The sequence below is a fragment of the Hydra vulgaris genome, chromosome 09 (assembly GCF_038396675.1).
Source record: "Hydra vulgaris chromosome 09, alternate assembly HydraT2T_AEP".
Classification (NCBI taxonomy): Eukaryota; Metazoa; Cnidaria; class Hydrozoa; order Anthoathecata; family Hydridae; genus Hydra; species Hydra vulgaris.
This window is the reverse complement of record NC_088928.1, coordinates 7,828,173-7,840,633: the sequence shown is the minus strand read 5'-3', so window position 1 is coordinate 7,840,633 and position 12,461 is coordinate 7,828,173. Positions and strand designations below refer to the sequence as shown.

Below are 12,461 nucleotides of genomic sequence, written 5' to 3'. Positions count from 1 at the left end.
AATTTACAATATTTTTTTACGAAATTGAAAATCTGTCGATGAGTTTAAATTTAATGTAAAATTGTAAAGCTGAAAACGTTTAAATCGCGATAAACAGTATAAATCTGTTTATCTTTATGCAGCACGAACTTATCAGCCACAGACGAAAAATTAAATTTAAAAACTATAAGAATTTACATGATCGATGTACATAATTAGGCATATGTCTAAAAAGAAATTAGGATTATAAACGTGAGTCAATCAATTATATTGCTACTAAAAATAATAAAACCTTTTTCTATATGTAGCCAAATCTTGGAATCTGGTTTAAACTAAATCAGTAATGTAACACAGTAGGTCATAAATTCTAACTTTCTAAGAGATGAAAATCATATTGATACATTATTCTAATACGGTCAAGATAAGATGATAAGTAATACTAAAAATAAAGATCCCAGTTTTAATAATAGTAAAGAGAAAATAAAGTGACAAAAAAATTTGTTAAAGATCGTGTATTCTATCATTACTATTTGTCGGAAGAAGTTTTTGATCCCGTTTGAACCCTGATTATAATTTTGTCAAGTTTTAATAATTATCATCAGAAGGCAAGTTAGTTAGTATCAACAAGCATACATTGAAATATATCAATGAACATCTCCAGTTTTATTACACAAGACTGCGTATGTTTTTAATAACTTGCATTTTGAATTATAAAGAAGGAAGAATAACTGCCTAATTTGTGTTTTATTAAACTTTTCTTAAACTAAAAATATAATAATTGCTGAGTTCAAAATGTCGCCGAATTTCACAAGTTTACACAGCGCTCCAAAGAAAATGCGAACTGAAGTTAGTTTAATAGAGAAAAGCATTGGAGAAAAACAGTACTTCTTTAAAACTTTGGCAACCAAATAATATATTAATGCTGTAGAATTTTCGGTATAACAATATTCTTTGTAAAGGAAGACAAAGAGCTAATACAAGAAAAAGCTGTTTATATATGCATCGATATAATAAAAAATTGTCTTTGTTTCTTGGTGTTCTTGGTTAATCAAGCATTTGTAAAAAAAAAAAAGTAGAATACCTATATCCAGACTTTGGAAATCATTAAAGAATTTTAAATGATTTTTCTAGAACTTTTCAACACTGACATTAGGGGAGAGTATGTACCCTTAATCCTGAAAATCTATCAGGCCAATTTACTGAATATATGTTTTCATTTTGACCTCTAAAGTAACAGTACATGATACTTTATACCTTATTAAAATTTAATAATCATTTTTTTACCGGAATATCTTAAGTAGATTCTAAATTATAAAAACTAAAAACACACAATTGGGATCAAAGGTGCACAGTATTCTCTCATGATCCTACCTATATGCACCCTTGATCCTATGCATGTATACTTGATCCGAGGTCTAATAGTGTAAGAATTGTTTTTAAGTAATCTAATATGTATATATATATATATATATATATATATATATATATATATATATATATATATATATATATATATATAAATATATATATAATATATATATAATATATATATATATAATATATATATATATAATATATATATATATATTATATATATATATATATATATATATATATATATATGTATATATATATATATATATAAATATATATAATATATATTTATAATATATATATATAATATATATATATATATATATATATATATATATATATATATATATATATATATATATATATATATATATATATATATATATATATTTAAATTTTGTTTAAATGAAAAACAGCATTTTAATAACATTTAAAGTTTCATACACGACAATCATCAGCTAATAAAAAACATAAAAAACCGTTAGAAAAAGCCGTTTAAAAATAAACTCTTTTACAAATTTTTAAAAGTAGCAATCTTCTTATTTCCATCCAATGCAATATGAAAATAGTTAACTATTTTGACGTTACATTTGACCTCAATAAAAATTCTTTTCAACTATACCGTAAATGCGACAGTGAGCTGAATTATGTTCACTCTGATTCGAACCACCCACCTAGTATTACCATAAGACTTCCTCGCACTGTTGAATTGAGATTTTCTGCCACGTCAGTAAATGAATCTGTTTTTTATAATGCTATACCACCTTACAAAGAAGCTTTAAAAAGTGTAGCTATAATTGTAAACTGAAATACCAACCTCAAGTTACGTTGACTAAAAGCAAAAATCGAAATCGAAAAGTTATATTGTAAAACCCTCCATTTAGTTAGAATGTGGAAACAAAAATAGGCAGTCGTTTACTTGCATTAATTGACCTGCACTTTCCAGTAAACCATGAATTTCACAGAAAAACCATGAATATTTAACAGAAATTCAATCAAAATTAGTTATAGCTGTATGCAAAACGTAAAGCCTATAATTAGTTAACCACAAGATTTTACACAGTGATACAAATTTGAATGCAAGAACTTGCAACTGAATTACAAAGACTGCTTGCCCATTAAACAATCAGTGTTTATTAAGTAATATTGTTTATCAGGCTACTGTGATTGATGAAAATCCTAATCCTAAAGAAATAAAAAAATATATATTTTGGTATCAGCAAGACACCATTCAAACTTAGATACGCAAATAATTTAAAATTTTTTGATGTTGTGAAATACAGAAATGATACCGAGCTTTCTAAGGAGATTCGGATTTTAAAAGAAAAAAACATAAAGCACACAATAAAATGTCCTTACAAACCAAACATCACAGGCTGCATTGTAATAACGTTTCCTTGGCATATAAACTGACCGATGGCTGCAGCTTGTGACTCCAATGTTATGGAAAGAACAGCATAGTTATGCCATTTCTTTAGCTAAATCTAAACACACAATTGAAACATGGCTTTCGTGGTTGTCAAGAAGTAAAAGCACTTCATTATCTGGTGAATATTTCACATTTTGAATAAAATATTTCATCTATTCTAAAAACGTTGCAACATTCATCCAATCTGATGGGTTTCCAACCCTAACACATCCAAGTGGACCACCATTTATCATACTTCTTTTGAAATAAACTCTAGGAAAAATAAAAAATTGAAGGGATTGAGTTTCCTATAACATTAACTGCACACGAAATTATTACTAATGTCCCTCTTTCTGCTGAAGTTATCCTTCCAACTTGTTTATCTCCTTTACCAACAGTTACTTTAACTGATTTTTGAACAGTTTTGAAATGTTTGAAATGTTTTATGGCGAAAACTTGCGTCGCAAACAAACATCTTTTGGATTGGTGAAATATTCTCCAACTATATAACAATTAAAAACAGTTGCTTATGTCATACTAGTAGCTTCTGGATTTGTAAAGATAAGTCATTCCTTCGTAATATAAAATCACGAAGACACTGTTTCTCAGCAATTTGTAAATTTTTTCTCAATTTAAGAATGTGTTTTAAAAAAGTCACTGCGAATTCAAAGGTAACTTTTCGTGTTGTTTTGGTTGACAATCCATAGTAAAACCCTTAAAAGATAGTCTGATAAAGATGTTTCTTCTTCGTTAGTAAAGAGTTAGGTCTATTAAGTAATTAAATCCAAATATAGTCTGCAAGACTGTTTTTGAATTTAATTGATATTTCCTTACATATCTCTTAAGTGTCATTAAATTTACTTCCCTCTTCTTAGATATACGAAAAACTGTACCACCCTTAAGAACTGCATTAACAGCTGCTCGCATTTCATTTTAATTTACTTAACCACTAGGCGGTTTACTGGTTTTTCTTTTTTTAAGATATACCATTTTTAGCTGTAAAAAAATTAAACCTCTTTATATAATTCAACTATATTCTTAATTTTTGGATGAAATTAAGAAAGACCTTTATTTATAAGGATCTTCTTTATTAACAAAAACACACAGATATATATATATATATATATATATATATATATATATATATATATATATATATATATATATATATATATATATATATATATATATATATATATATAAATATATATATATATATTTATATATATATATATATATATATATATATATATATATATATATATATGTATGTATTTATTTATTTATTTATAAGTCAGGTCAGATTATCCTACTACTGTTAACATGTAACCCACATGTTACCAGTACAAACACGTAAGCCAACTCCGGCTTTAATAAACCTTGGTCTTGAGATTCTCATCTTGGGCGAATGTTAAATGCATCCGGCTATTTTCTTGTAGAAGGACTCCAAGTCAAAGACTTAAGGGGTAAACAGATTCTATCTGTTGACCAGCCGCACACCCCTTCCTCATCTATTAGGCTGGCGTAGATGCATTTATAATACATTGTTTCCAGTTTAGGATGTTGAATGCTGAACCTTTCTGACTCATTGCATGGGCTTTGCTTGTATCTTTTGTACTTATGACTAGGCAACTCATTCCACTATCTCCTATTGAAGATACAGCTCTAAAAAGAGTATTATTCGGTATCCGATTTCCGACCGGATAACCTTATCCGGTTTTTTATGTACCGGATATTTTATGTTAATGCCAATTGAAAATTGAAAGAAGTCAAAAAATGTCATATTTTTAAATAATTTAATGTTAATGGTTTCTATTCAATTATGTTATTATTATTATTATTGAAATACAACTAAAACTATATATGCGCAAAAAATACATCAGGCTATCGCTCATTTCTAGTTCTACCTGAACGTGGAGAAATTAACATTTTTAGCTTTGATCACTTTTTCTCATAAATAATGAAAACAATCTTTCGAAAATGCAGAGGATGCAGGTGGTGCTAGTAACTTAAGTGCTAATTCTTTTAGCAGTGGAAACTTCTCTTCATATTTCCAATAATTTGAAATGTCATTACTTTTTTCTATAATTGAGTAATTAAAAAAAACATTATAATCTTGAGTAGCTTTTAAAAAGGAGCCTTGATCAGAATTTAATACATTTTAAACTTCTTTCAGCAGCTGAAGTCGATTCAATAATAACTTTTTTCTCACAACTTGCATACAATTTATAAGAAAAATTTTTTGCATAAATATGCAGTAGAGATGTGCAAAATGACTTCTGACCAGATTTATTACATCTCCTACTTACCTTCTTTCCACATGGAATGCAAATTGCTATGAAATGACAGCTATCATAAATTTTGAAAAGTTTCCAAAAAAAAACTCGCCTTTTTGAGGTTTATCACGGTAAGATATTGTCATAATAAACTATATATTTTAGGATATGGATAACATAAATTTTTTAAATATCCGGGTATTTGATATCCGGTCGGTTAATAAAAAAGTGTTATCCGGGATACCTCTACAAAAAACCATTGTCGTCACCAAGTTCTCTAAATCTATCATTAACTAATATTTCTTCGAAGTAACTTTTCTTCTGTTGAGACTTATGTCTTGCAAAGTTCATCACACCTACTTGCTCTTTGTGAGACTAATTTAAGTTCAGCTGTCTCACCCTGTGATCTTAATGTTAATGGTTATCTTCCTTTAATTCGTAAAAACTCCAATAGTCACATGCATGGCCTGGGCATCTAAATTCTTAATAATTTACCCATTTGTTGGGAAACTAGGTTTGAATCCACAGATTATTATTTTATGAGCTTCTGTTTAGCACCACCTCACTCCATTGTCTTTCTCTTTGTTCTGTATTGTTCTCCTTTATCTCAAGACTGCACTCTTTTTGATGTTATTGCTGATCAAATTGACCAAGTCCTTTCTCTTTATCATTTAGCCTATTAGCCTATATCGTCGTTGTTGGCGACTTAAATTGCTCATCACACTGAATGACTTGGCTCTAATGTCAATGGCTCTAAAGGCGTTAAGGCCCATAACTTTTGACTTTCTCAATATATAACTTTGTTATATAACTAATGTTCAGTTTTTCCACATTCACCCATAGGTGCTTCTGATCATGGTTTGATCTCTCTAAAATTATTTTCTCATTCTCCTTCATCATCAAAATCCCCGTATTATTTTACCTCTTACAACTACCTTAAAGCTGACTGAGACTCTTTCAGTGATTTTCTTTGTGATGGCCCTTAGGTAGAAATCTTTCGTCGTCCTGCTGAAAATTGTGCTTCTTACGTAACTTTTTAGATTCAGGCTGGCATGGAATTATTTATTCCCTCTCAAAGATTTTCTCCCATTGTTCTGCTGTAATATCCAATCGTAACCATTACTTTCATATCTATCAGTAAAACAGTTCTCCAAAAAACAGACGTCTGGTTACTACCAAAAATTAAGCTCACGTGACTTTTGGAGAATCTTTGACAGAATTTACAAAAAAGGCAAATCTGTTATAATTTTATTCTCTTTTTCATTAACTTTTAGCAACTGAATATTGATGTTGACACATGAAAGTTTATTTAGAATATACCTTTAATACTAAATTTAATTTATTTAAGTCATTTTTATGTAGGGTTACCAACTAGACTCTGCTGTAAAGAGTACATTTCAAGGCCAACTTGGTTTATTTGCTGTTACCATTAAAGCTAAGCTTTGTTTTTCAACATGCATGTTTGAAAAACAAAGCTTAGCTTTAATGGTTTTTCATTTCAGCATGTTTCAATCTTTCAAGTATTTCAGGTTTGTTGCGACACTCCCCTTCGAATCTTGGCACAACTTCATTTTTTTTTTTTTTGTGTCGGTACGATTCACGTGTTGAATGCAAAACATTTGTTGCAAAGCTGCTGCAAGTGATTGGGCTGATTGCAGTTGTTTTTCAACCTCTTTTTAAATTTCCATTCTAATAGCCGGAGTTACTACTTGAAGGTTGTTTGCAGATAGGGTAACTTTAAGGGTGACTAACGTAGTGTAGTTCCTAGTGCTAGTACAGGTGATGGTACTATCACAGATTCTGGTTGTTGAGATGATGAAGGCTCAGGTTCAGATGATGGTGTTTTAAACGTATTAGCAATTTGCTGCTTTGACTGATCGATTTTATTAATATCGATTGGAAACAAGCCAGAATTCTGAAACTCAGTACCTATTTGGGTACGTGTAAAAACTGGTATGGTGAATAATTTAGCAGATTTGTTATGTGAAAATTCACCGCTTTGTACTTTAACCACTGCAAGCGTAACTTACTCTTCGGTGTTTAGTTTTTCTTTTTTCTTTGCATGCAAGTTGATTCGAGGCATATTTTATGTTACAATAGATTAAACAATAACCTTTGAAATTTATGCACAAAATTTATAGAGATAGCTTTATCACTTGAGACTTAATTATTTATTAATTAAATTAATTAATAAAAAACGCATTTAACAAGAGAGTAACAAACGTGTTTCATTCATTCATTAGAATCATTTAATAAAAACAGTCAGTAAAAGTCATTCATTTAAATTCAGAAAAATTTCATTGAAAAATTTGTTCAATTCAAAAAATTTATAGTTGGAGATTAATTGGTCACTTTTACTAAATTAAGTTCCTTGGAAGTTAATTAAATTTAACTTTCAAGAGTTTTAAGTTCATTTTTCAAAATAATAAAAAAAATCTTATTACGCATACAAAAATTAAAAGTTTATTACAAATTTTTTTTATAAGGAGCCAAAAAGGACAGTTTGTCCTAGGCGGCTGATATCCTAGGGGGCGCAAAATGAAAAGAACGTATCTAAAAAAAAAAAAAGGTTGTTCATAAAATTAAACTGTATCATCAGCAAGTTTTTTACTGATTCTGGTAATAGTCTATTTCTCTCATCAGACCAAACTCTCTTCATTATGCTGGTCGTTCTTTCTGCATTTGCATTGTGCGCTAAATTTACGAAAAAAAAAGTACATATCTTGAAGGAAGTGAATATATTTAAAAAAATAATTTAAAACTCAAACAAATCAAATCGCAATCGATAATTAAACTTAAATAATTTTCTGCTTTCGCCGAAATTAGGGATACTTATTACATTGGAATATTTTTTCGGTATCATAGCATCAGAAAATTTTTTTAAAAAAAAAGAGTACACTTATATAATTTTTAGAAAAAGTAGTAGAAAGAGTAATTTTACTTGCTCAAAAAGAATACGTGTACTCTTTAAAGAGTACGGTTGGTAACCTTTGGTGACCCTATTTTTATGGTTCCGAAAGTTAAGGTTTATGTCATTGTCGCATGATAGAAAAAGTGTCATTGTAAAATGTTATTTTAACCAAGAGTTTATTTGCGAAATCAGAATTAATTTAGCGTGAAAATGTTCAATTTGTTGTTCGTCAGATTTTATACTTTATAAAATATATATTTCAAGAAAATAACGAAAGAACTTTTGCAACTTTCATGTAACGTAAGTTAACGAAAACATGATAAAGTTTCGTTTTTCTAAAACTTAGTTTAAAAGTTTTTTAATAATATATGCGAAAGAATATCAAATGTTAAGTTTTTTACATTTAATGTTTTGTAACGATACTTAGTTAAAGCGCATTTTTACTTTAAATACGTGTAACGTAAGTTAAAAAGCTACACGCATTTACAAAAGTTCTGGGTGCTTATTTACAACTCTTTCAAGTCAAAAATTTGCGTAAGTTTTGGCGTAAGTTCAAAGTTACGCAAAGTCATATTCACAAACTTTGCCTAAGCAAAAACTTAAGTTTTTGCGTAAGTTTTTACTTACGCAAAAAGTCTAAAAAACGGTATTCACAACATTTTCCTAAAAAGTGCTCAGCGAAGTTTACGCAAGAAAAGTTACGTCTGCTATTTTCTGACTTACGCGTTTGGCGTAACTTTAAATCATCTAATATTAAAAAATGGCGTTTTAATTATTGTAAAAGATTTCAGATTTTGTTTGTAACTGCCAATAAATTATATACTTATATTAATATTATACTGCTATACGTAAGTTATTTACTTAAAAATACAGCTATAACCTTTTTTTTAAACAACAACAACAATAGAAATATAATATATTGCTATTGTTGTTGTAAAAAAAAAGGTTATAGTTGTATTATTTAAGAAATAACTTAACGTATGTTAATATATGGAAAATATATTATTATATTTACCAAAAATATAGAAGTACTACATAAGCTTGTTTTAAGGTGAAAAAAATATATACATACATTTTATATAATGGATGGTTCACTCTAAATTGAACCATCTATTAGATGGTTCAATTTAGAGTTACATACATACATTACAAATTACATACGTATTAGACTAATACCATATAAGAGAGCTAGCTCTCTTATATGGTACTATATATATGGAGAGCTCTCTAGAGCTCTCTTATATGGTATTAGATGGTTCACACTAGAGCAAACCATCCATTATATAGAATGATAATATGATTATATAGATATAGAATGATAATATAGATATTATATAGATATGAGAGCTCTTATAGCTTGGCTAAAACAAGGAGAGCTGACCATAGTAATACTATGGTCGCTCTCCCTGTTTTAGTTTGTATAACATATAGTTTTATTATGTTGTATATGTATACAATTGTAATATTTATATAATTTAGTATATGTTTTAGTTTGTATATAATAAAGTTGTGTTATAATACAACCATAAGGTATTATAGTATAGATATATCCTATAGTTTTGTAGTATGACAATAAATAGTTATTGAGCTAACTTAATGATATATATGAGAGTTATTAAGATAACTTAATGATTATATATGATATATCCATATTAGTATGAATATTTCATATAGATTTGTAGTAAGCCAATAACTTAGTAAGTAAGTTAAGTTACCTTAATAGCTATTTATTGTCATATTACAAAACTATATGATATATCCATACTATATTAGTATAGATGCAATATTATTTAGGCATTTTATTATATAAACAGAGTAAATGAAGTTTAATGCCCCATAGGGCTTAATACCCCACTTTACTCTACATATAATAATAATGTACAATATTCATCAAAGTCTTTTAGTAATAATATATATTACTAATACATGTACATTAATTAAATTTAATATACACATAGATTTTGTTACTATATGTTACCCATACATACACACGTATTTAATATATGTGTATGTGTGAGTAACATCATTGTTACTCATACATTTTTACACACACATTTTATTATAATAAAATATGTGTATATTAAATTTAATATATGTATATATATTAGTTATATCAACAGCGTGTTTATCAATAACGTGTTCATTGCGCATAATAATAATATTATTATTAGGTGCAATAAATACGTTATTGATTTAAAATTACTAATTTAGTAATATATACAGAATAATATTATATGATTTTATATAGAATAGCATATTAAATTAGCTATTTGAAATGCTATTTGAAATATTCTAGTTAAAATGGATATTCAAATGATTCAAGAAATTGAATTCCAAAATCAAAATTGGCGAAAGGCTCATCGTGCTGTCCTTAATAATTTTTCAGATGTTGAATGTCGTCAGAAATTTCGTTTACCGTTGCGTAAAATATCTGAGATTGTTAACACTCTACAGGATGATCTGTCTTCAACAACTGGCCAAAACAATTCCATTTTACCAGAAACTAAAGTACTTGTATCTTTAAGGTTTCTAGCAACAGGAAGCTTTCAAAATCCAATAGGTAAGAATTATATTATGTGTATATATTTATATATGTTATTGAAATGTATTTAAAAATACTTAAAAAAAAGTAAACATGTTAGCTAATGCTTCACTTAATTGATATTAGTCCAGTGTTTAGATTATAAATGTACGTTCTTTAAGAGACAAAAACCAAACATGATTTTTTAAATTAACAGAACATATTAATTTTTTTAGAATAACTGCAATTTCACAAAACTATGTATTATTTTGTAAGGTTAAAAGTTAAGGTCACACATCTTGTATAAAATCACAGTTTTTATTCAAGAATTGAAAGAAAGAAGCTATGAAAGTTTATTATTTTTTAATTTTAGGCGACACTTCTGAGATGAGCCAGGCTAGCACTAGCCGAATAATCCATCAGTTTTGTGAGTCATTTATGCAACACTACAGCTACCTTGTCAAATGGTACAGTTGTCAAGAAGAAATAACTAACGTGAAACAAAGTTATTTTGAGGCTTGTGGAGTAAAGGGTCTTTTGGGCCTAATTGATGGTACAATGGTGCCCATCAAAGGAGTCACTGGGGCTGATGAGCCAGCTTTTATTTGCAGGTAAAAAATAGTTTTTAAATGAGCCAAAGTAATCTTTAAATAGGCTTGAGTAGTATACAAATTACTATTAAATAATATGATTGACATTTTTAATTTTTTTTTATTCAGTATTTATTACTGTAGGATCTAAATGATCATATTGAAGAGTTAAAATTCTAGTTCCTAATTATAGTTATAGTGTAATTATACATTTTAACTTATAAAAATTCGTTCATTTTGCTTATTAATATGTTTTGCTTCATTTTTTAGAAAAGGCTATTCAGCTATAAATTGCCAATTTGTTGTCGATTATGATGGACAGTTCAGAGATGTAGTAATTAAATATCCAGGATCATGTCATGATGCTTTTGTTTTTTCAAATTCTACTTTAAAACAAATGATGGAAGCTGATCCAGTTGCAGGTTTTCTTTTTGGTGATTCAGGATACGGGTTATCGCCAGTCATGATTACACCATTTAGTCCTGCAATTACCCCTGAAGAAATGTTTTTCAACAAAACCCACTCAAGGGTTCGAAGTAGAATAGAACGTTGTATTGGCAGTCTCAAAAACAGGTGGAGATGTCTACATTAAAGTGGCGGAACTCTTCAATATTCTCCTACCAAGTGCTGTTCGATCATTTATACTTGTGTATTACTTGAGAATATGTGCGATTCATTGGGTTTAGAAGAGCCAGATAATATAGTAGCTAGCGACGATGCAGTTGGTAACACTGAGATGATAACAGATAATAACAGCACTGAAAATAATAGTAATTTTTATCACGTTGGTCGAAGACAAATCAACCAAATTCGACTTGGTTTAACTAGAAGAAATGATTTGAAAAACTATATGTTTGCCAATAGACATCCCCATGTTTTATAACGTTGTGTTATTAAATAAAACTATTATTTAAAAAAAAAAGCTTTCTTTATTTAAGAAATTTAGTGTGTAAAATAAAAATCTTTTTTTAAACTTTAATAATGATATTTATGTCTATGTTTTTGTGCGATGTCTACGTCTATAAGTTCATATGGGATTGTATAAATTAATTTTTGTTTTATTTTGAAAAGATGTTAAATTAATTAACAAATATAAAATAACATTCAATTTATTAAAACTATAATATTGATTTGACTATTCTAAGATGCTATTAATGTGCAAAGGGTCTTAAAAATTTAGCTTTTGTTTTTAAATCAACATTAGAACAAATTATTTTAAATCAATAATAGAACAGCTATGCTATTCACTTAAGAATTTTTTTTGTTTCATGTTTCATTTTTTGCCATTCGAACATTCGTTTTTAGCTAATGATGAACATTTTTAACTATTATTAGGTAATAAATAAAATTAATAACAAATCAATTTATTAGATAATATGAATTAGATAATGTACATTTATTA

The 12,461-nt window shown here is 27.9% G+C and overlaps 1 protein-coding gene across 1 annotated transcript; it reads left to right on the top strand.

Annotated features, from left to right (window-relative positions):
* Positions 1–10,177: 10,177 nt before the first annotated feature.
* LOC136084533 (putative nuclease HARBI1) lies at positions 10,178–11,981 on the top strand. The gene is made up of 3 exons (XM_065804641.1): positions 10,178–10,508; positions 10,843–11,080; positions 11,330–11,981. Exons 1-3 carry the CDS (start codon positions 10,250–10,252, stop codon positions 11,649–11,651), a joined length of 819 nt encoding a protein of 272 aa, XP_065660713.1. The 5' UTR covers positions 10,178–10,249; the 3' UTR covers positions 11,652–11,981.
* Positions 11,982–12,461: the final 480 nt, after the last annotated feature.